The sequence below is a fragment of the Eublepharis macularius genome, chromosome 1 (genome assembly GCF_028583425.1).
Source record: "Eublepharis macularius isolate TG4126 chromosome 1, MPM_Emac_v1.0, whole genome shotgun sequence".
In the NCBI taxonomy this organism is placed as follows: Eukaryota; Metazoa; Chordata; class Lepidosauria; order Squamata; family Eublepharidae; genus Eublepharis; species Eublepharis macularius.
Genome location: NC_072790.1, coordinates 151374808 through 151399862, shown reverse-complemented (window position 1 = coordinate 151399862; position 25055 = coordinate 151374808). Strand labels below are relative to the sequence as shown.

The 25055-nt window shown below is 43.8% G+C and overlaps 1 protein-coding gene across 1 annotated transcript in view; it reads right to left on the bottom strand.

Annotated features, from left to right (window-relative positions):
- RYR2 (ryanodine receptor 2) overlaps positions 1-25055 on the bottom strand; it is a 720715-nt gene that overhangs the window by 561152 nt on the left and 134508 nt on the right. Inside the window, exon 3 of the mRNA XM_054975163.1 lies at positions 2141-2245. Within this exon, the coding sequence (XP_054831138.1) occupies positions 2141-2245 (105 nt within the window). The remainder of the gene's footprint in view (positions 1-2140; positions 2246-25055) is intronic.

Sequence of the window (25055 nt, the reverse complement as noted above, 5' to 3'; positions counted from 1 at the left end):
TATGAGGGGAAATTTCACTGCCCTTACCAATCCCTGCTTCCATCCCCCCGCTCCATTTCAACTTGCCCTCTACCTGCTTGTTCTTTTCCCCTCCTCTAACTTCTCCTCTCTCACTCAATCTTTTTTCCGCCTGCTCTCTCTCCTTCCTTCAGTTGTTTTTCCTTCCTCCTGCTTGCTTAGTCATGTTCCCCACTTTGGGTTTCCAGTCTACCCCACTCGTGTCCTTCTGCCATCTTCCATTCCCACTTCCATTTCTCCTACTTCTCCTTCCTGCCACCTGCTGACTCAGCTTCCTCTCCCTTCCACCATGCTTTTTTTCTCCACTCCCCTCTAATCATCTGACTGTTAGACTAACTAGCCTCAACCCTCACTCAATGGAGCAGTGGAAGCAATACCGAGTGGGAAACAATGTTCTGTGATACCATGACAGCACTTCTGGATACCATAAGAGAATTGTGTGCTCTTGTTTTCCCAGTCTTTGCCTCCCCCAAATACTTCCAACCTTCAGAGATCACCTAGCAGCTTCCATGACAGAGTATGGATTCAAACTTGACTCTCCCAGATCTTAGTCTGATTTTATAACTACTACACTACTCAGGGACAGTGGGCTGCACAGAAGAAAAAGAAGGTTGTGAAATCACCCTTTCCTCTTTCTTCCATCACTGGAGCTGTGCTGATTAAAGAGGCAGAAGGGACTGCTGGGGAGATGGGAGCAGGAAAGATCCACAACCATCAGTGCCTTGTGCTGATGGATGGCAGGATCTAACTCTGTGCTTAGATTTCTATTGTAGGGTCCTCAATAATGCTACTAGCAATAAATATAATAAAGTCATTGTAAGAGGAAAGCTACAGGAATGAATCAGACATCAGATGGTAGCTCTTCAGGTAATAAATATGAACCAGACTGTAGGATCAGGTTATAGAAAAGCACTTCTAAGTGTTCCATGCTTCTTTAAATCGAGGAATTCTTGTAGCAAAAGATATTTTCCCCCCCTCATCCCAAATTAAAACAGACCAAAAAGAAGACAGGAAACATCTGCCAAGCGCTAGAATACAACACCATACAACACCTTGAAGTCAACATTATTTTCTTATTTACTTGTTTGTGTGTAAAGTGCTGTCAAGTCATTTCCGATCTATGGCAACCCTATGAACGAAAGACCTCCATAATGCTCTGTCTTATTTACTTAGAGTATTTCTATCATGCCTCTACCTACAATTACTCATGAGCTGGTTTTCAATATCAAAAGCAACAAATCAGCGATATTTAAAAGAAAAACAAGCAATGAAGACCCATTAAAGCAGCAGTAAAACAACATGGATTTTCTACCTCAGTACACACATATTACACATTAGATTAATCTGGGGACTGATATACGCATTCCAAGCTGGAATATATCAACATTGACCCTTTCAGAAGAAATGGCGATTACACAGAGCAGGAGCATTGCATGTAGTGTTTTTGTCCTGTACACCCAGTCAATGAAAAAACCAACAAAAGAATTCCAATCAGCAGAAAAATAACAAAACTCAACAGAAGGTTGTAGAAAAGATTTTTTTTTTCTCCTGGCACATAAAACTCAATAGGCTTTGTGCCAAGTTTCTATGAGGAGGGAGTTTAAAAGCAAAGGGACTACTAAGAAATAGTCTTGCAATTTCTGCTCTCCCACCTCATTTCAAGTGTCAGAGGGTCTCTGAAATGGATCTTATGGGCACATGATTTTTCATATAAAATCCCTTGAAATTGGACAGCATACTACACTTTTAGCACCTGGTTCCAGCTAAAGGTATAGCTTTAACCAAGAATTCTGAGGTAAGTAGGGAAAGGATATTTTGGAAAGTAATTATTCATACATTATTTGCCATTTCACAAGCGCAGTGACATAAATGTAAATAAATGAGTTTTTTAAAATATGTTTGTAAACTTGTTCTATCATGCAAGATCCACATGGCTGTCAGTTTAAATTTTATAAGAACAAAAAACTTAAATAAAATAAATTAGAACAGCTGAATTTGAAGAGCTGAGATTTGTATTAAGAACATTAAATACAACAGTACTTACAACAAAATAAAAAACTAGATGTTGGTAGCACTATATTAAATTTCAAACAAATTAAAAGGTAAAGATGTTTCTACTCACCCCTTCTGCTTTCTCCTCTGTGTTAGCCAGCATTTCCTGGAGAGCCCGTACTGACAAAGACTGTTCCAGTACAAAAGTGCATATGGAGAGATCCGGAGGAACATTCTAATTGAGGGAAAAGGATAAAGAAAACATTGAGTGGAACATTTCTCATCAATTTAGATGTTAGCAGGCACATGGTTCCTTACTAATGATCTCTGATAAAATCCCAAAGAATGAACTGAAAAGAATAAAAATATTTTAAAAATCAATCTATTCACATCATTTAGTTTGGTAAATGTGTTTGTTCAATGAATGTATATTGGATTAAATCCTAAGCAGTTACAATATTATTACAGCAAAAGGAATGTATAGTTTGGTGGTCAAATCCAGAGATCAAGGCCAAAAAGCAAAGACACCACGAGAAGCACGGTATCATTCATTACTTGAGAACAGCAGATTGGAATTCTTCAGGATTACAAAAATATTCTGTTTTTTGGATAAATTTCAGCAGCAGAAGAAGTTACGACTGTATTTAACACCAGAATTGCAAAATCAACCAGTGGTTTTCACAGAACAGTGCTCACTTCTATTAGGTAAAGGTAGTCCCCTGTGTAAGCACTGAGTCATTACTGACCCACTGGGGGATGTCGCATCGTGAAGTTTTCTTGACAGAGTTTTTATTATGGGGTGGTTTACCATTGCCTTCCCCAGTCATCTACACTTCTACTATTATTGAATACATATTTAGATTCATTAGTACAGACTGCACATAATACAGAGATATTGTCACTAGAGGTGTGCACCCCAAAACATTCAGGTTTCCTGTTTCTGGTTTACCCAGAGCAGGAAAAAAATTCAGGTAAACCTGAAACCCGAAGCAGCAAGCTGGTTTGGGTATTTAAGCAGATTTGGGTTTATTAGGGAAGATTCGATGGGATACACTGCTCCTGGCTATCCGGGGGCCTGGGGGGTGCATTTTCTTCCCTAACTGAACCAATTTTTCAGGGGACCCTCTCCCAACCCTCATCTTGTGGCCACCCACGTTTCAGGGAGATTGGACTTGTGGGGGCAAGTGATGGCCCCCCCAAAGAAGGTACCCCCAGCCACCGCCTATCTCCATTGTTTCCTATGGGAAAAACTGTGGGGAAGGTTCCCAGAGGGCTGAGGGTGGCATTTTGGAAGCAAAATGCACCAAAACTTCAGGGGACCCTCTACCAACCCGCAGCTGCCCCTACATGCACGTGCACACAGTGCGCATGCGCGCCCCCAGACTGTGTGATGAATCACCGCGTGATGACATCATCACAGAGCAAAGCCGGCCCCACTGGCCGGCGGGTGGCTGGGACGTCACGCAGAGGCTGCCCGCGCTCCGCATGCTGCCCCAGATGCCTGCCGTGCATGGCCCATGGTTGCTGCACCTGGCTAGGGGCATGTGGCAGCAGGAGCGGCGGTGGTGGCGGTGCGGGGCTGGCCGGCTGAAGCAGCTGTGGGCCAGGCATGCCAGCTCTGTGGCGTGCACCTCTGCCCCTGGCACCCCCTCCAGCGCCCCAACGGCCACCTCACCACTTCAATGGTGGCACCGGCCCTGCCAACTCTCATGGCCACCCATGTTTCAGGGAAATTGGACTTGGGGGGCCAACTTATGGCCCCCCCAAAGAAGGTCCCCCCAGTCACCGCCTATCTCCATTTTTTCCTATGAGAAAACCTGTGGGGAAGGTTCCCAGGAGGCTGGAGGTGGCATCTTGGAAGCAAAATGCACCAAACCTTCAGGGGTCCCTCTCCCAACCCTCCTCCCATGGCCGCCCCGGTTTCAGGGAGTTTGGACTTGGTGGGGGCCATGCCACACACACCCAAAGAAGGTCCCCCCAGCTGCATTATTCCCTAAGAGGACTAACCTCACACCAGAGAATCACAATAAGAAAAAATTGATTAAAAATGAAGCGAGTGAGCAACTAAAAGTGAGCAAATGATCAGCTTCCCTTAATACAGCCAAACTGATAAAAGGGGATCTACTTCATTCCAGAGAATCATCCACTGAATTCAGCACAAACCAAACGGGCAGTTCTGGGAGGCTGGGGGTAGCATTTTGGAAGCAAAATGCACCAAACCTTCAGGAGACCCTCTCCCAATCCACCTCCCACAGCCTCCCAAGTTTCATTAAAAACATCACATCAATGTTTAATCACAATCTACAGTCCTAGATTAAATCAACCTCCACCATCACACCAGAGAATCAAAAACACACCAAAAACACAATCAAAAACACACCAAAATTAATTTTCAAAACATTTATTTCTCAGATTTCTCCCCCACCCTCCCCACAAGTGGGCTGAGGGCGGGTTACAGCATACAACAACAGCATCAGTACAACATTCATTACACCCTCACCTACCAGAACTGAAATGGCTCAACAAGAACTGCACCATAGTGCAGTTCCTTATTAACTGCATTAACTAACCTTATTAAGCAGGCCCACTGAGCAAAGCACCTATTCACAAATGGAGATTAATCTTAAGATCTAACTGCCTGCCTACTCTGAAAACTTGCTTTTTTGTGGCTCTGTTCCTGGAGATGGACACAGAAATGTCTTTTCAAGGCCCTATTTAGTTTTGTGGCACTACACTAGGAAACAGCTGAATTCCTCTTCAGGAATCAAGCTGGCCCTGAACCCCAAAGATCTATAGGGAAGCCTATAACGGGAAGCCTTCTTCTAAATGTGCCAGCTCTGGTTCCAAGGGAGCCAGAGATGGGCAGGAATACCCTAGTTAAAAGCACAAATAGACAGCCTATTTATCAACACAACTTGAGAACCTGAACACTTGCTAATTCCTACACAAGCCTATTAATCAAGAAGAAGAGGCCTTGGATCCCTAGCTAACAATTTAATTCAGAGGTGTTGCCAAGTAGGCCCCCTCCCCTGCTTTAAAGCCTGCCATGAACTGTGTTAAAGTTTCTTGCATTACTGTTTTACTACCACACCGAAGATTGCCCCGCACGTGTGTGTTCTGATACACGTGTCAGTTTCCTGCCTGCTTGTTAATTGCCTTGCTGCTGCAATAGACTGTGTAGTTCACTGGCTCCATGTTTGGGTGACTGCGCAAAGGACTCTCTTTCTGGGCAGCCCTGCCCTGACCTGTATCTGGACTTCCCAGTGTGTGTTTGGACTGTGTTACAAGTGTGCCCCGTGCCTGCAGTGCCATCTGCCACGGACCGTGCCTGTTCCCTGCTTTGGACTGTGTTTCAAGTGTTGTTCCCCCCCCCCTGCCTCCATGGAAGCCTGCCTCATATGGGCCCAAGCCGCTGCTAGCAGCCGGGTGCCAGCCGGGGAAACCTCCAGCGAGCCTGGCTAGGCGCTCCCTGGTCAGTTCCCGCCTGGAGCCTCCCGCGGGCCGGTCCCCGAGCTCGCCCTTGCTACCGGGCAGCCTGCTAACCAGCCCCAGCTATGCCCAGCCGGCATCCATGTTCCCAGGCAGCCAGAAGACCCAGGGAAGAAGACTGCTTTGAGAAGCCATTTCGGCAAAGCGGGTACACCACGTCCGCAGCGAGAGTACCTCGCCCCGCTCTGCATATCTTAGGAGCCGCCCAGGAGAAGGAACTAAGTGCCGACCATCCCAAGCACTTAGAGAATGCATCTCAAAGAAACCTCCGCATTCCAGAGCTGATGACATCAGGACAAGCCCTGTCCGCTGGAACATCCTTTCAGCCCACTTGGATTTCCCCCTCCCTCTTTTGTCCCCTCTTCCTGAGGTGTCACTTATCACAATCTGATTACCAAAGTGGCCCATCCAAGCCATTCAGTAACCCATTAGAACCTTTGTCTTAATCTGTCAGAACCACCAAGTACAGCACCAGCTCCAGGGTACGTTTTGGGGTATTTAAGCTGGTCTCTCAGACCACTCGGTGCTTAGGCCATTCCTATCCACACACACCCCCTTGCTGTCCGTGGCTCAGGCCATCCTATCCAGAACCCCTTGCTGTCCGTCTGTGGTCCCAGTGCTGGCATTGGGCCACCTCGCTGTTGTGTCTCTGCTTCGCTTCAGGATAAGTGAGTATTCCCTCTACCATCGTTGGGAACCTGCTAATGCGAAAGTCTCTATATTTCCTACTCTGTATTTCCTACTCCTTGTATGTTTTCTTGTATGTATGTGCAAGCTCAGGCTTACGCCACACTAAATACACGAGTTTGGAACTTATTTGTAGTCTGCCTCTTTTTCACTAGAGTGTCTGGAATCGGGACCTCCGTAGACATAGGTTAAGATCCGCGCTTATTTTAGTTACAGACTGCTAAAGCTAATTTCCCCCATTAATAAGAGCAGTTCTGGTAACAGAGGGCAAAAGTATAAAGAGACCTACAACTACCAAAAACCTTTTAAAAGCCTCTTTTTTAGAACACTCTCAGAAACCTCCCCAAATATGCAACAACAACAAAAAACCCTCGACTTCCGGTTTGGGATTTATGGAGGTCTGAAGCAGCTCCATTTGCGGAGCTAACCGGACTGCCGTTTTAAGCGGCCGGCGGGGTGAAAATAGCCCGCGGCCGACTGCTCTCAGGCGGAGAGCAGGCAAAGAACGCTCAAGACCCTAGGGTGAGTTAGATCTCGGACGAGGGGGGGCTCTGCGCAACGGGTCCCCTCCCGATCCTTGAGGTCCCACCCTGCGACGGGTCGGCTACAATCTCTGCGGCAGTTCTGGGGCCAATTCGGCTGGCATAAGACCTACATACCCAAGCTTCGATTGGGGGAAGAAGTGGAGAGGAGAAGCCAAAATCGAAACAGTGATTACAACCCGAGAAAAGTGAATGAGAAGGTAAAGATCACTATTTTCTGATACGGGACAGATTGATAAAACCAGAGAGGAATAAAAGTAGATTTTTAAACTGCAGCAGGTTAATGAAAAGGAGGGGAAGACTCGGCAAGAGTTGCATTTGAAAAGAGACTAAGTTTAAAGAAGTTATTAAAGAAACTGGACTATTGTTTTGAATACTTGCGGTTATGGAGCTGTGAGAAAAAGATACCATCGCGAGATCTGCTGTGGGAAGTCGGGAGACAGGAAGTGCGTAATAACAATAGAGTGGCTGGAGAGAAGCGGCCCTTGCTGGAGGGCAGGAAGAAGGGAATCGCCATTTTTGAAAGGGGAAGGGTCGCGGCTTCAGCGGAAAAGGAAGTAGGCCATTTTGGATTACAAAATCATAGAGGGACCATAGAGAAAAGACGCCCGACATTTTGGACTCTTTAAAAATTAATTAATGCAAGAAGACCGGGACATTTGAAACAAAAAAGGTATTAAATTTTACACCACGGAGTTAAGGAAGAGAGCGGACTCGTGGGAGCGAGCTAAAGCAAGCCCCACGATGTCGAAAAAAGAGTGGCAATCGGCAATAGAAAACCTGGATAAAAAACTTTTAGAAGTGATTAAAGAACTTAAAGACACGAAATTGGAGCTGATTAAAGAGGTTAAACAGACAGTAAAATCGGAGCTGTCAGAAGTGAAGAAAGGTATGGAAACAATACAAAATGAATTACAAGGAACGCAGCAGAGAGTTAAAGCAGTAGAAGGAGCGATGGAGAATCTAGCAGACACGCAACAAACAGAGATGAGACTGATGAGGGGAAGAATGGCGGTTGCGGAAAGTAGACACATGGAGAAGCAGCTGAGATTTCGCGGCTTGCCGGAGGTGGAAGGAAAGACAGCGCAAGAACAGATGACTGAGGTGTTAGCTGAATACCTGGGGAAGGAGGAGGAGGAAGTTGTGGCTATCCTTGATGTGGCATATCGCGTAAACTCGAGAATTGCAACCCAGAGGAAATTACCAAGAGATGTGATTGTGCAATTTACGACACGAAACATGAAAGAGAAGATTGTGACTAAACAGTTTCAAGACCCATTGGAGATTGATGGCAAGACAATTATCATAATGAAGGAATTACCCAGATCAGTGTTACTAGATCGGAAAAAATATAAAGTGCTAATCCAGATGTTGAAGGACATGAAAATCAGGTACAGATGGGAGCTCCCAGAAGGTTTGTCCTTTGAATTTGGAGGGGCCAAAAAGCGCATTAGATCTGAGCGAGAGATGGAGCGATTTATAAGGGACAATGAAAAAGACTTACCAACAAGACTATGAGTATGGAGTGTAAAGTTTTATCTTGGAATGTAAATGGACTAAATTCACCGAATAAGAGAAAAAACATTTTCCACTGGCTATTAAAACAAAAATGTGACATTGTTTGTTTGCAAGAGACCCATATTCGAAAGCAGGATGTAAAATATTTAAAATTGGGAAAATTGGGCAAGGAATTTGTAGCGGCCTCAAATAAGAAAAAAAGAGGAGTGGTGTTGTATATAAAAGAGGAGCTACAGCCAAAATTTGTAATGAAAGATGTGGAAGCCAGATTTATAGCAGTGGAATGTACTTGGAATTTAAAGAGAGTGTTGGTAGTCGGAGTTTATGCACCGAACGGTGCAAAAGAAAGCTTCTTTGAGGATTTGAGGAAGCAACTAGATGATCTTTCATATGACCAGATAATTCTTGCTGGAGACTTCAATGGAGTGACAAATTTGGAATTAGATAAAAAGACAATAACGGCACAAAAGAAAAGAGGACTATTACCAAAGCTCTTTTTTGAGTTGATACAACAGGAGACTCTAGAAGATGTATGGAGAAGAGAATATCCCAAAAGCAGACAGTTTACTTTTTATTCTGCAAGGCACTCTACATTATCAAGAATTGATATGATCTGGGCCTCAAAAGACTTAGCGTTATGGACTAAGGAGGTAGAAATAATGCCGATGGTAGGCTCAGACCACAATTCAATTATGTGGAAATTAGGGAAAAGGAGAAAGAGGAAAGCATGGAGAATAAATGAGGACTTGCTACAGGAAGGAGAGAATATGGAGATGCTGAGAAGAGAGACAAAGTTCTTCATACAATACAACGTGAATAAAGAAGTACCAACTGATAAAGTTTGGGATGCTTATAAGGCGGTTATAAGGGGCATAGTAATGGACTTAAATGGTAGAGCAAGAAAAAAGAAAGAGGAAAAAAGACAAGAGATCGAGGAGAAAATAAAAGCCAAAGAAATACAGTTAAAAAAGAGACCAGGGAAAAAGAAATTATATCAGGAAATTAAAATACTTCAAGAACAGTTAACAGCAATGAGTAACAAAGAATTGGAGTGGAACCTTAAAAGACTGAATCAGAAAGCGTTTGAAGGCGCAAATAAACCTGGGAAGTACCTGGCATGGCAATTGAAAAAGAGAAGGGAAAAGAAAATAATAAATAAAATTTGTGAAGACAATAAAACGTATTTGGAACAGACTACCATTAGTAGAGCCTTTTATAAATTTTACGCTAAGCTGTACAATAAGAAAGAGGTAAATAAAGAATCAATAGCGTCATATTTGGAGAAAACGAAGCTTCCAGTAATCTCGGAAGTTTGGAGAAATAAATTGAACAGTGAAGTAACGGATGAGGAAATAAGTAAGGCAATACAATCTGCAAATCTAGGAAAGGCGCCAGGGCCAGATGGACTTACGGCTAAATTTTATAAGACAATGGCCAATGAACTGGCACCATTCCTAAAAGAGGTGATTAATGGAGTTCTAAGGGATCAAAGGATTCCAGATACCTGGAGTGAAGCAAATATATCATTGATCCCAAAAGAGGGCCAAGACTTGACTAATGTGAAAAACTACAGACCTATATCGCTACTTAACAATGACTATAAAATCTTTGCGAAGATATTGGCGGAGAGACTGAAGGGGTGGCTCTCGGAAGTTATAGAGGAGGAACAAGCAGGCTTTTTGCCAGACAGACAAATCAGAGACAATTTAAGGACAGTGATTAATGCTATTGAATATTATGACAAGCGTTGTGACAAAGAGGTTGGTTTCTTCTTTGTTGATGCTGAAAAGGCGTTTGACAATTTAAACTGGGACTTTATGTTTGCCACTATGGAAAAGCTACAATTGGGAGAAAGATTCATCAGAGCAATTAAGGAAATTTACAGAGACCAGACTGCAGCAATTGTGGTGAACGATGAAGCGACTAAGAAATTGACTATAAGTAAAGGAACAAGACAAGGTTGCCCGTTGTCTCCACTGTTGTTCATTTTGGTATTGGAGATCCTGATGATACAAATACGACAAGACGAAGAAATTCGAGGAATAAAAATAAAGGACTATTCATACAAGGTCAGAGCATTTGTGGATGATTAATGTTAATTGTAGAGGACCTCTTTTTCACTAGAGTGTCTGGAATCGGGACCTCCGTAGACATAGGTTAAGATCCGCGCTTATTTTAGTTACAGACTGCTAAAGCTAATTTCCCCCATTAATAAGAGCAGTTCTGGTAACAGAGGGCAAAAGTATAAAGAGACCTACAACTACCAAAAACCTTTTAAAAGCCTCTTTTTTAGAACACTCTCAGAAACCTCCCCAAATATGCAACAACAACAAAAAACCCTCTCCAGTCAACAGTACCCATCCACACACCTCAAATTCATTTGGGTCTTCCCTTCCCTCTTTTTCCTCCATGAAACACTGGTCCTTTTGCTGCCTCCACGGACCTCTCCTCTTCAATAGAAAGAGGAGCAACTGCCATATATGCCACATCCAGTAAGAAGAGGCTATTGCTGCCCACCTACCTGTTTGTCTGTGAGGAGTACAACTGCTAGTAGAGGACAGAGAAGTTGCTGCTGCCACCTTTCATCCTAGCTGAGCCTTGGCTGAGTTTTTTTTTTTTTAAAGGCAAGTTAAAAGAAGAAGGGGAGTAACAACAGAGATGTATATCACCATTTTGAAGGTGGTGCTAATGGCACAAGTATATGAGATCAAGTCTCCAGGTCCAATGACACCATTTAAGAGCCTCATGCAGATGATTTAAAATTGCTGTGATGGCCTGATACTGATTGGGCCTGCCGTGGGGTATAATCAAGTGGTCTTGTTTCAAACTGTGCCTTTTCAAGCGTCAAAATGACCACTTTCCCTCCGCAAGTTTTTCAGCACTTGAAAAGGCACAGGGGAACAATTAATTTAGATTTTATACAAATAATTTATTTTTAATTTATGTTATTTATAGTTTGCCTTCTTGAGATTCAAGGTGGATTACACAGTGTAAGTCAATATGAACAAGATGGGACAGACGTATTTAAAATCATACCACTATGGGATATCATTATATATGATAGCCAAATGGACCTGAAGTAAGGATACTTAAATCCAGAAACGGCCCATCATGCACTGGTAGCAGATGTAAGGAAAGACCTCAACCCTAGAAAACAATTCTGCATTAAAAAACATCAAAACAAACCCACATATAAAACCTTACCTTCTAAAAGGATCAGAGCAACAATGGACCTGCTACTCTGTACCCAAAGGTTTTAACAACCTTAAAGAATAAATCCAGAAATGGGAGACATGAACAGACAAGACATATCTTCTTATACACCTGAAAAATGTTCCAGGTTTGCAGAAAAAGCTGAAATCTAAAAAAATATGTTTTTTTAAAAAAAACCAAAATGATAAAAGGAGCACCTGTAGCTTTAACCAGATGCCCTCAGTGGCCATTGCTAGGCAACCAAAACAATTTAGCCAGTATTCCAGGCTCTGGTCCACTTGAGCTCAAGAATCGTTTTGAAGTGCTAGAGATGGTGACAGAGATGAGAGTGGAAGGAGAACCACAAAGACCTGGAAGAGGGTGTGCAGAAGACATGGGGCCACATGGAAGTGGAAAAAAGTGGTAGTTGTCGGGGACTCTTTGCTCAGGGGTATGGAACGCCATGTCTCTGGGCTAGATGCCCTATTCCGAGAGATGTGTTGCTTGCCAGGGGCCAGAATTCAGGATATTACCGACCGGCTGCCGAAACTCATCAAGCCTGCTGATAAGTACCCGTTTGTGCTGATTCATGTGGGAACGAACGACACGGCTGCGAATACTGTTGCAAGAATTAAAGAGGATTATGAAGCTCTTGGAAGGCAGTTGAAGACATTGGGGGCTCAGGTGGTATTCTCTTCTATCCTTCCAGTCATAGGAAGAGGAGCACGCAGGGAGCGAACCATACTTGAGGTGAATCGTTGGCTGAGTTGGTGGTGCTGGCAGGAGTGCTTTGGGTTCTGGGACCATGAGATAGGTTTTCTTAGAGAAGGCCTTCTAGCACATGATGGGCTTCACCTCTCAAGGGCAGGGAAGAAAACGTTTGGAACGAACCTGGAGAACTTCATGAGGAGAGCTTTAAACTGATGCCGCAAGGGGAAGGGGACGATCGACATGGCGACTTCAATGACGAAGTGAAAACAGTGGGGGCCTACCTGGGTAGGAAAGGTCAAACAAAGGTACAAGGCTACAAGTGTCTATATACCAATGCCCAAAGTATGGGCAATAAGAAAGAAGAGCTTGAGCTTCTATTGCAAACAGAGGGCTACGATATAGAAGGAATTACTGAGACTTGGTGGGATGATTCCCATGACTGGAATGTGCTAGTGGATGGGTATGAGTTGTTCAAGAAAAACCGGAAGGGTGGAAGAGGAAGTGGAGTGGCGTTGTATGTGAGGAGAGGGCTTGATTGTCAAGAAGTTATGGAGAATGGGGCGGACAGCCCAGTGGAAAGTATATGGGTAGAAATAAGGGGAGGAAGGACAAAGGGTATTATTGTTGGAGTTTGCTACAGACCACCTGACCAGCAAGAAGAAACGGATGCTGCCCTCTTTGAACAGATTGGTAGAGTATCCAGACATCAGAACCTTGTAATTATGGGTGACTTCAACTTCCCCGATGTGTGCTGGGAGACAGGCTCAGCAAAGCGTCATGAATCACGCAATTTCCTGACCTGCCTGGCCGATAACTTCCTTTTTCAAAAGGTGGAGGAAGCTACAAGGGGCTCGGCCATACTAGACTTGATATTAACCAACAGGGAAGAATTGGTAGATGAGATGAAGGTGGTGGGGACCTTAGGGGGAAGTGACCATGTCCTCCTTGAATTCCAGTTGCTGTGGGGGGCCAAGGAAGTTCATAGCCAGACTCCTAGGTTAGATTTTCGTAGGGCCAACTTTTTTTTTAAAGTTTTTATTAGGTGAGTACATATTACAAATAACCTTTTTATTTAAAACCTAAATATCAATTTTCCCCCACCCTTTCCCTCCCCCCTTTTTCTCAGACTTCCAACAGTTTTCCAACCCTTATCTTATTCTATTTCTTACTTATCTATTTCATTTATATATTATTATCTCATATTTCCCTGATAAACTAAATTATATCCACTAAATTCATATCTATTCAAAACTTATACTTAACAATAATTAAAACTTCACTTTAAATGGTAAAAATCCCTATCTCCAATATTTTCCCCAATTAGTGACTATCAAATTGCCATAATTTCCCCTTCACATCCGATTTTTTCTCCAAATACTCCTTCAGTCTCCCCCAGTCCTTAAAAAATTCTTCAGAGTTCTGGTCTCTCAGCCTTCTTGTCATCTTGTCCATTTCTGCCATGTACAGCAACTTTTGTATCCATTCTTCAATAGATGGTATTTCTTGCACTTTCCATTTCTGCGCATATAGTATTCTTGCTGCTGTTGTCATATAAAATAGCAATGTCCTGTGTTGCATAGGAACATCTTCCATATTTAAGTTCAGTAGCAGGAGTTCTGGGTTCTTTATTATTGAAATCTGCAAAATATCATTTATCATTTCTAAAATATCTCCCCAGTACTGCCTAGCTACCTCACAAGTCCACCACATATGATACAATGATCCTTCATGCCTTTTACATTTCCAACATTTATCAGACATTTTAGCATTTCCATAAGCTATTTTTTTTGGCGTCAAATACCACCTATATATCATCTTAAAAACGTTTTCTTTAATACTGGTACAAGTTGAGATCTTCATTGTATTTTTCCACAAATACTCCCATGAATCCATTGTTATGTCTCTTTGACAGTTTATAGCCCACTTCACCATCTGAACTTTAACAGTTTCATCCTCTGTGTGCCACTTCAAAAGAATTTTATAGATTTTTGAAATTTTCTTCTTACTTTCTTGCAATATAGCTTCTTCCAATTCCGAATCTTTCCATTTAATTCCACCTTTTGAGCGATCCGAGTTATATAAGTCCTTTATCTGCCTATATTGAAACCATCCATAACATGAAACTAACTCTTCTTCTGTTTTAATTATTATCATATTTTGTTCCTGAATGAGAATCTTTTTATAGGACAGACATTGCTCTCTGTTATAAATAACTCTCGGGTCGATGGATTCATATGGTACCACCCACGAGGGGATACCTTCGCCCAAATAACTTTTATATTTTTTCCAGATTGTGAAGAGACTCCTTCTCACATAGTGATGTAGAAACATAGAATCAGCTTTCAATTTATCGTGCCACAAGTAGGCATGCCATCCAAACCATTTTTTATAACCTTCCAAAGTTAGTAGCTTACAGTTCTCCATTGACATCCAATCTTTAAGCCAAACCAAACAAACTGCTTCATAATATAATCTGATATTTGGCAATTGCAGTCCACCTCTTTCCTTGGCATCACACAAAACTTTCATTTTTACTCGTGGTTTCTTGCCTGCCCATACAAAATCGGAAATCTTCCTCTGCCACTTTTCGAATTGCTTACTGTCTCTGATAATTGGAATTGTTTGTAATAAAAACATAATCTGTGGTAGCACATTCATCTTGACTGCCGCTATTCTTCCCAGCAATGACAGATTTAATTTATTCCATTTAATCAAATCTCCGTCAATTTGCTGCCATAGCTTTTCATAATTATTCTTGAACAAGTCAATATTCTTCGCTGAAGGCTCAATTCCTAAATGTTTTACCTTATGTGTTACTTCACAATTTGTAATTTCCATCAATTCTTGTTGCTTTTGTTTGGTCATATTCTTACTTAATATCTTAGACTTTCTCTTGTTGAGATAAAATCCAGCCAACTCTCCGAATTCCTTTATTTTGTCTAACAACTTTGGCATATTTTGTATTGAATCCTCCACAATAACCATCACATCATCCGCAAAAGCTCTAACTTTGTAGGTAAAATCTTTAATTTTTATGCCTCTTATAGCATCATCATCTCGAATCTGAATCAACAACAATAAATTCTTTTCCCATTTGCAGTTTTTCCATTGTGGCGAACATAAAATTCCAATTTAAATTATCAAAAGCTTTCTCTGCGTCCACAAAAAAGAAACCAACTTCTTTCTCACAGTGTTTGTCATAATATTCTATCGCATTAAAAACAGTTCGCATTAAAAACAGTTCTCAAATCTGTATCTCAGAACTGAGATACAGATCCTCCATCACCTTCACTTTCAACTGTGTCATTTGTAACTCCTTCTTGACCTCATCAATACTCTTGGTTACTTCAGCCACCTCCGATTTAAGTGTCTCTTTAAAATCTTTCGCCATATCCCTTATCATATCCTTGATCTCTTTATTTCAATCCGCCAGTTTCTTGTCCAAACTCTCCAATGCCGACTGCCACTCCTTCTTCGACATCGTGGGGCTGGCTTTACCTCGCTCCCACGAGTCTGCTCTCTTCCGCAACTCCGTGGCGAAAGTAATTTATTGTTTTCAAATTTAAGTCCTTTATTTAAAACAAATTCTTTTCGAATTAAACGATTCCGGTATCCAAAATGGCGGGCGTCTTTTCTCTATGTTTTTAACTCGAAGCTTCTGCCCTTATCCTTCTCCAAGATGTCCCACTTCCGCTTAAATTGAGGTCTTGCCCTTTCCCTTTTCTAAAATGGTGCTCTTCCTTTTCCGGGTTTCCTTTAGCCGCCGCTTCCAGCCTGTTACTCTATTGCTTTGATGCACTTCCTGCTCCGTCGCAGTCACACAGTGGTTCTCGCGTTTTTTCAAGTTTCCCACTGTTCACTATCTCTCTTAGACCGCAGGTATGTAAACAATAATTACTTTTTCCACTCTAATTCTTCTAAATAAATTCTTTTTAACTCAGTCACTTTACCGGAGCATAGCCAATCTATCCTTATAACTTAGCAACCTTTATCTTCCAAATTAACTCAGTTCTTCTTACCAAATTTCTTGTCGGAAGGAGAGATAGCAATTTTTACCTTGATAGTTCTATTTGCGGGTTGTAATCGCTGTTTCGGTACTCAAAATATTCCAAATTCGTCCAAATTAGTTACTGAAGCTTGAGTACGGTGATCTTATCTCAATTCAATGACTCCAAAGCCACTGCAGAGATCTTTGCCATCCTTCATCGAGCGGGACCTCAAGACTGGGTGGGCGATCGTTGCGCAGATCTCCCCCCACAGCCGAGATCAACACACCCTCTGGATCCTGAGTGTTCATGCCTGTTCTCCGCCTGACAACAGGGGGCCACGGGCCATCTAACACCCCGCTAGCCTTCACAAACAGCGGCTCGGACAGCTCTGCTCTCAGAGCTGCGTCAGACCACCATGATCCCAAACAGGGCCAACTTCGATGACCTCAGAGGCTTGATAAGAGTCATTCCGTGGGGGAGTGTACTGGAAGGGAAAGGAGTGAGTGAAGGATGGGCCCTTCTCAAACACGAGCTTTTGCAAGCTCAAGCCCTCGCTATCCCAGCAAGATGGAAATATGGTAAGGGCTCCAAGAAACCGATGTGGATGTACAGAGAGTTCCAGAATAAGCTAAGGGAGAAAAAGGAAATGTTCAGGAAATGAAGAGAAGGACAGACCTCTAAAGAGGAGTATATGAGGGTTACTAGGTACTGCAGATCAGCCATAAGAGAGGCCAAAGCTCAGTACGAACTGAGTCTGGACAGGAGGGCTTGCTACAGTAAGAAAAACTTCTACAGATACGTGAGAAGCAAACGCAAGGTAAAAGAGGCAATTGGACCGCTGTTGGGAGTAGATGGAGAAACTCTGATGTAGGACAGAGAAAAAGCAGACAGGCTTAATGACTTTTTTGCCTCTGTTTTCTCCCTGAAGAACTCAGGCACATCTAAAGATAGTAGAACATGTGGCAGGACACCTGAGTGGCTAATTGACATTGACAGAGAGGTAGTGGAGAGGCATCTGGCTGCACTGGATGAATACAAATCCCCTGGGCCAGATGGGGTGCACCCAAGAGTGCTGAAAGAGCTTTCTAGAGAACTTGCAGAACCCCTGTCCATCATCTTCAAGGCCTCCTGGAGGACTGGGGATGTGCCACAAGACTGGAGAAGAGCGAATGTTATCCCAATCTTTAAGATAGGGAAGAAGGATGACCCGGGAAACTTCAGGCTGGTCAGTCTGACTTCTGTAGCTGGGAAGATATTAGAACAGATTTTAAAGGGATCAATCTGTAAGCATCTGAAGGACCGCTCAGTGATCTGGGGAAGTCAGCATGGTTTTGTTCCTAACAGATCTTGCCAGACCAACCTGGTTTCCTTCTTTGATCGAGTGACCAGCTTACTGGATCTGGGGAACTCTGTTGACGTGATTTATCTGGATTTCAGTAAAGCTTTTGATAAGGTCCCCCATGACATTCTGATGGGCAAACTGGAAGACTGTGGAGTGGACTATAGGGCAGTTCGGTGGATAGGGAACTGGTTGGAGGACCGCACTCAAAGAGTGGTGGTCAACAGCGTTTCATCAGATTGGAGGGAAGTGTCCAGTGGGGTGCCGCAGGGCTCAGTTTTGGGCCCAGTACTTAACAATATTTTTATCAATGATCTGGATGAAGGAGTGGAAGGGCTGCTCATTAAATTTGCTGATGATACCAAATTGGGAGGGGTAGCAAACACCCAAGAAGATAGAATTAAAATTCAACAAGACCTGAATACTCTGGAGAAGTGGGCAGCTGTGAATAGGATGCAATTCAACAAAGACAAGTACACAGTGTTACATCTGGGCCACAAAAATGGGAAGCACAAATACTGGATGGGGGATACACTTCTGAGCAGTAGTATATGTGAAAGGGATCTTGGGGTAAGAGTGGACTGTAAACTGAATATGAGCAGTCAGTGTGATGCGGTGGCAAAAAAGGCTAATTCAATCCTGGGTTGTATCAAAGGGGCCATAGCATCGAAATCGCAGGAGGTCATAGCCCCTCTCTATACTGCCTTGGTCAGGCCACACCTGGAGTATTGTGTGCAGTTCTGGAGGCCTCACTTCAAAAAGGATGTGGACAAAATCGAGAGGGTGCAGAGGAGAGCGACGAGAATGATCAGGGGTCTGGAGACTGAGCCCTACAAGGAAAGGCTGAGGGCCTTGGGAATGTTTAGTTTGGAGAAGAGGAGGTTGAGGGGGGACATGACTGCTCTCTTTAAATATTTGAAAGGCTGTCATTTGGAGGAGGGCAAGGAGCTGTTCCAGTTGGCAGCGGAGGGTAGGACCCGAAGCAATGGGCTTCAATTACATGCACAAAGGTACCAGCTGGATATTAGGAAAAACTTTTTCATGGCCAGAGTAGTTCAAAAGTGGAATCAGCTGCCTAGGGAGGTGGTGAGCTCCCCCTCACTGGCAGTTTTCAAGAAGAGGCTGGATGAATACTTGTCAAAGATGCTTTAGGCTGATCCTGCACTGGGCAGGGGGTTGGACTAGATGGTCTGTATGGCCCCTTCCAACTCTATGATTCTACGAGAGAAGGATGTAGGAAAAGATGAGCATATGGAGGCTTCCAGGAGAAGGGAAAGAGGAAATAGTGTGGGGAATGGAATACAGTGAAAAGTGAAGTACCCTGCCGCAAGTCTTTGCAGGTTCCCCACCATGTAACAGGGCCCAGTTCAGCCAGCACCACACAAACGTGCCATAGGGGAGAGATTGCTGGAGGGAGGAAAGGGGAAAAGTGAAGACGGGCAGGCCGACAAAGGTGGGTGGGGAAGGAGAGAAGTAAGCAGGAAAAGGGGGAGAGGCTGGGGTCAAGGAAAGAAAAGAGGACATGCTGGGGGAGAGGAAAATGAGATGACTACTGCAAGTCCTTGTGGGTTCCCACTTATCATAGCACAGCAAAGAAGAACTGTTATAAAAATCAATAGTTAAATCAAGAGCCTGATACCAGAAATCAAAGGAAGGCTTCAGGCAATTAGAACATGTTGGCATTTTTTGTTTACCATCTCCAAAGCACATCTCAGTCCTAACCTTGTTTATCCAAAAATATGGGACTAATTTCCAATTAATTTGGCTTCAGACAGCAGTTTAATATGGAATTTGAACACAGGTTCTGTTTTGAAGTAAATGAAGGCTGTAGTCTTAAGCATACTTACCAGGAAATAAATCCCACTGAACTGAAAATTACTTCCAAATAAATCTTTCAGGATCAGGCTGCGTAGGTTATCTCAAACTGCAACTGCCAGACTGCCATGGGATTAATGCAGATACTCACATAAATATATCTAAAAGTCAACATGGCCCCATCTACAGATACTTACATATATCTCATTCAGATATGTATATTGTAGGGGGCCAAAAGCACTTTCTTCATTTTACACTTCTGAAAAGGGCCAGGAATTGAGAAAAACTGCTGGAGCAACATAACGGAAGCTAGAGTATGGGACAGGCCTCTCCCACACACCTCTGCTTCACTATTCTTTTAGTATTTTATATTCAACCAGAGCAGAAATTTGAGTCTGCCATCACTGTATCCCATCAGAGTCAAAGATCCAAGCAGTTTAAGTTTCAAAACATTCTTAAACTTTCTTGTTAAAACTAGTCTAAGCAGCTTCAGTATGCTCCGTAAAGATTTGGAGCATACTGAAGTGAGGGGGGAAGTTGGCTCCCAGCCCCCCACTTATTCCCCATCCTCCTCCTCACTTAGTCCCCCCGTCCTCTCTACCCCCACCCCACCCCACTTACCTGGGTGGTGAGGAGGGCTGGAGCTGGCGCCTCTGTGGCCCGCACCACCTCCATTGCTGCAGCAGCCAGCTGGGGAGTGGGGAAGGCTGGAGCCAGCTCCTCCGCTGCCCATGCCACCTCCTCCACTGCCGCAGTGGCCAGCTGGGCAGCAGGGAAGGCCGGAACCAGTGCTTCCAAGGCTGCACCGCATCCTCTGCTGCTGCAGTGGCCAGCTGGGCGGCAGGGAAGGACACACAGGGAAGCGCTTCTGCAGCCCATGCTGCCTCCTCACCACCACAGCAGCCAGCTGGGCAGTGAGGAAGGCCAAAACCTTCCAGCTGGGCGTCAGGAAATGCTGGAGCTGGTGCCTCTGTCGCACACGCTGCCTCCCCCACCGACACAGTGGCCAGCTGAGCGGCATGGAAGGCTGCAGCTGGTGCCTCTGCTGCCCGCGCCACCTCCTCCATCGCAACCAGGAAGGCACAGGTAAGAGTGCTGGTAGGAGGGAACCCTTTAATCTTCAACTGTTTTCTAAAAATCTATTTTAGATTTAATCTTAAAGTTTTTTAATCTTCAAGCCCTTTAATGTTCAAGTTTTTTTTAAAAAAAAACTATTTATGGTTTTAATTGTATAAATTAATTTTAATGTGTTTTTAAATGTTGTAATCCGCCCTGAGCCCTTCGTGGGGAGGATGGAATAGAAACCCAAAGAAAATAAATAAATAAATAAATAAATAAATAAAACTGGCCACGGGGGGGGGGGGGATTCCAGGGCCAGTTGAAGCCCAGGAAAGGCCACAAAGCTTCCCAAAGAGACCCAAATCGCTTTGGGAACCTTCGACTTGAGGTTTCCAAATTGAGGCCAGCATGCTGGCCCCAATTCAGAACCCCTGAATCTTTACGGATTGGGTCCAATTCAGGCATTTTTTCCTGAACTGGATACCCAAAGCGCACACCGCTAGATTGGCTAGTAGTGCTCCATGCTCCTCCCTTGCAAAATTGTTTTCATATTAAAGGTACTTAGGTTCTTTTTTACAGGTGTCAGGAAGAAAGCCTGGGGAAACAAGACCCCAGCGACTCTACAAGGAGCCAGGCAAAGAACTTGTTTCAAAACGTCTTCCTCAGGAGTCGTAACACAAATAACACATGAAAATAATAAATCACCACCATGAAGCTCTTTGGTGGAAAAGCTAGCACCTCCAAAGGTGTGGCCACTGAGAATCCAAGCACAAGTTCTAGTGCTTGGATATAGAGAACCGGTTCAGAACCGGTTCTCTATGTCCAAGCACAAGAGTGCTACATATGTGCTACAACCAGTTCTCTATATCCAAGCACAAGAGTGCTACATATAAAGTCATAAAAACAATTTTATGACTTTATATGTAGCACTCACCTTGTACTCCATTACCTAGTTGGTTGTATTGGTCACCGCTGCCTGTTCTGATTGTATTACTATGGTACTGTAACATGTTGCACTTTAATTGACTATACATTTGTTATTACTTTTTCAATAACACTTTATACTATTTTCACTGTGTTGCCCTCATATATATTGCTTGTTTTGGTACTCCCTTGAGGGTTGCTCCTGTTGCTTTTTTGGTTTTCCTCCCTTGCAAGGGCCTGTTTGGAAAGGAGAGATGCCATTGTCCAGGAAATCAGTAGAATCAAAGAAAATCACATGTTCATGCTGCAAGTCTGGTAAGAATCAGCACTTAAAAAATATTTTTTTCGGGGAGTAGTTTTCATTATTCCCAAGCATTTTGGATTTGTGTTACCATTCTACATAGTAAAGGTAGGGAATCAAAATGTTTTCTGTGTATGTTGTTGTTGTTGTTGTTGTTGTTGTTGTTAATGTTATTTGAATTTCTAGCCTACCCTCCCCATGAGCGGGCTCAGGGTGGGTTATAATGTTGTATAAAATACAAAAGATAAAACACTTTTAGCACAATAAAATCAAAGTCACAGTAAACATAATTTCAGAAACCCAACATAGCCCCCCCTCTTCAGTCCTCCCTACCCACCATACATAGGGTAGGAATTTCATTATGCACACTCCTATTAAATACTATTGTATTTATTGTTTAAAAGGCAAATATAAAATTGGGAAAAATGTAATTAATCATTTTTCTTGGAAAATTGTTTTTCTGCAAAAGGAAACAACTATCCTCAATGTGACTAAAAACAGCACTGGACCCTATATGTGCACAGATTTGTACAGATGTTTAACAGTATTCATTTGCACAGTTTCATCAAGTGTAATCATTTTAGAAGTGATTTCCATTGGTTACTTGTGTAGCAGAAACACATTACTAAAGTATTACTAATTTTCATCTTCAAATGAAACTTTGATAGTAAAAAACTTGAAATATTTAAGTTGATAAAAGGGCTACTGGGAAATATAGCCCTTGAAGTTCAGAAAAACAGTACTGGCCTTAAAGTAAACATGTTCTGCTTTAAAAAGTCATTAGTTCTTAACTAGTTAAGCCAGAATGTGGCAGAATAGCCCCATAAGCCCCACTCTATTTTGGCCCTCTGAAATGTCTAGGCACCAACAGTCATTCCAAGTCTCCACCTGATGATGTGCCACTCTCCCAGTATGCCCAACCCTTGGAGGGGTTCTCTCAGGCTTCTCTTTTGATACACTACCACCAACTGGTCCATTTTGGAATTATCCACCAAAAGAGCCAACACTTCTAGCTTCTCTTTCACATTGCCAAATAAGATTCTGCCTAGTGCATGTGACTCTTGCTACTCAATGATGGGTTAGCACAGGGACAGCTTACTCCACTTGTACAATTCATGGAAATTAGCAATCTAGCAACCAACCACTCCTTTCCTGGCACCCATTTTGTTTGAACAGTGGAGGTCTAAGAGGTACAGAGAACTACTACTAGCATTTTAAAAAGTAAAGAATGTATTAAAAGGAAAAGTCCACACTAGAGATGGGCACGGACTGGGAATCAGCCACGGACCACTGGTCTGTGGTCCGTTGATTTTCACGGACTATGGACCACGAACTTTTAAACAGACCAGCCCGGTTCATGAACCAGGTTCATGAACGGGGTTATGTCACTTCCAGGGCCCTGGCTCTGCCCCCTGCACACCCAGGCATCCCAGTCTCACAAAGAATCTTCAGCAGCCTCTCCCCCATCGACCCACCAAGTTTGATTAAGATTGCATTTCGGATGTCTGAGTTACAGGCCCCCAAAGTGGCCACCCCAAGAAAACTTCCAGTACAGAAAATAGGAGCTGCAAAAGCCAACTGGCTGGCATTGCCTCGCAGCACCCAAAAGTTGTAATGAAAACCTGGGATGGAGTGGGAGAATGTTCCTCTGAGCATGGAAGGTCGGCCCCTAGAGGGGAATGATTTCCCTGGCGGGATAATGGGAAAGGCTGGAAGGCCCATTGTAAAAATATGGGAAACAATGCCAATTTACTTGCATGGGCTCTATTGAAATACATTACAGCAAAAAAAGGGGGCAAAGAAAATGTGGAATGGATTTTCCAGAAAGGTCTCTAGGCCCAGATAAATTATACAGGGACTGGAAAGACAGGCTCCACAGTGCAATGAGAACCCCTAGAAATAGCAGAAGGGCTCTGGGACTGGAATGACCGGCCCCTGAGTGGAGTGACAGCCCCTGGGTGTAGCCAAAGTGCTCTGGGACTGGAATGACATGCCTCTGAATAAAAAGATGATCCTTGAGAATAACAGAAGGCCTCTTGGAGTGAAATGACAGGCCCCTGAGTGGAGTGACAGCCCCTGGGTGTACCAAAAGCACCCTGGAAATGGAATGACATGCCTCTGAGTAAAAAGATGATCCCTGGGAGTAACAGAAAGCCTCCAGGAGTGGACTGATAGGCCCCAAGTGGAGTGACGGCCCCTGGGTGTAGCAAAAGGGCTCTGGGACAGGAATGGCAGGCTCCTGAGTGGAATGACAACCCCTGGATGAAGCAGAAGTGCTTTGAGACTGGAATGACAGGCCCCTGAGTGGAGTGACAGCCCCTGGGTGCAGCCATAGGGCTTTGGGACTGGAATGACAGGCCCAAGTGGAATGACAGCCCCTAGGTGCAGCCATAGGGCTCTGGGACTGGAATGACATGCCTCTGAATAAAAAGATGATCCTTGAGAATAACAGAAGGCCTCTTGGAGTGAAATGACAGGCCCCTGAGTGGAGTGACAGCCCCTGGGTGTACCAAAAGCACCCTGGAAATGGAATGACATGCCTCTGAGTAAAAAGATGATCCCTGGGAGTAACAGAAAGCCTCCAGGAGTGGACTGATAGGCCCCAAGTGGAGTGACGGCCCCTGGGTGTAGCAAAAGGGCTCTGGGACAGGAATGGCAGGCTCCTGAGTGGAATGACAACCCCTGGATGAAGCAGAAGTGCTTTGAGACTGGAATGACAGGCCCCTGAGTGGAGTGACAGCCCCTGGGTGCAGCCATAGGGCTTTGGGACTGGAATGACAGGCCCAAGTGGAATGACAGCCCCTAGGTGCAGCCATAGGGCTCTGGGACAGGAATGACAGGCCCCTGAATGGAATGTGGGCCCCTAAGTGTAGCAGAAGGGCTCTGATAGAAGAATGATAGGCCCCTGATTCCAAGGATAGCCTCAAGGTGTTGCAGAAGGGCTGTAGCACTGGAATGGCGGGCCCCTGAGTGGAATGACAGACCCTAGGGGTAGGAGAAGGGCTGTGAGACTGGCATGACAGCCCCATGAGTGCAATGACAGCCCCTGGGAATAGAGATAGTGGAATTAAATACTTTACATTTTAATTATTTCTAGAAGACGTGTAGCTATCATCAAATCAGTTCCATCTGTACATTTATCCCTCGTTTCAGCTCCTCTGTTTACTTACGCTTTCATGAGGTTGATATGAGCTACCTCCTCTATTTTCAAGCAAATATCCTGCCCTAGCCCCCCTTCCTGTTCTCCTTTCCAATTCTGCAGCTTTCCAGACCTTCCCATTACGTGACACACCCTGCCTGAGTTCTTTGCTCACTTTTGCTCACTGTGTTCACCACTGACCCTCCTTAGACTCTCTGTGAAAAATCCCATCTCAAACTCTAGTTTACAAACTGTTAACAAACTGTATTGATGCTTTTATCTTGCTTTATGGTATCACTATTTTATCTCTTTATGTATTTAGTTTGTTATTATCCGCTCT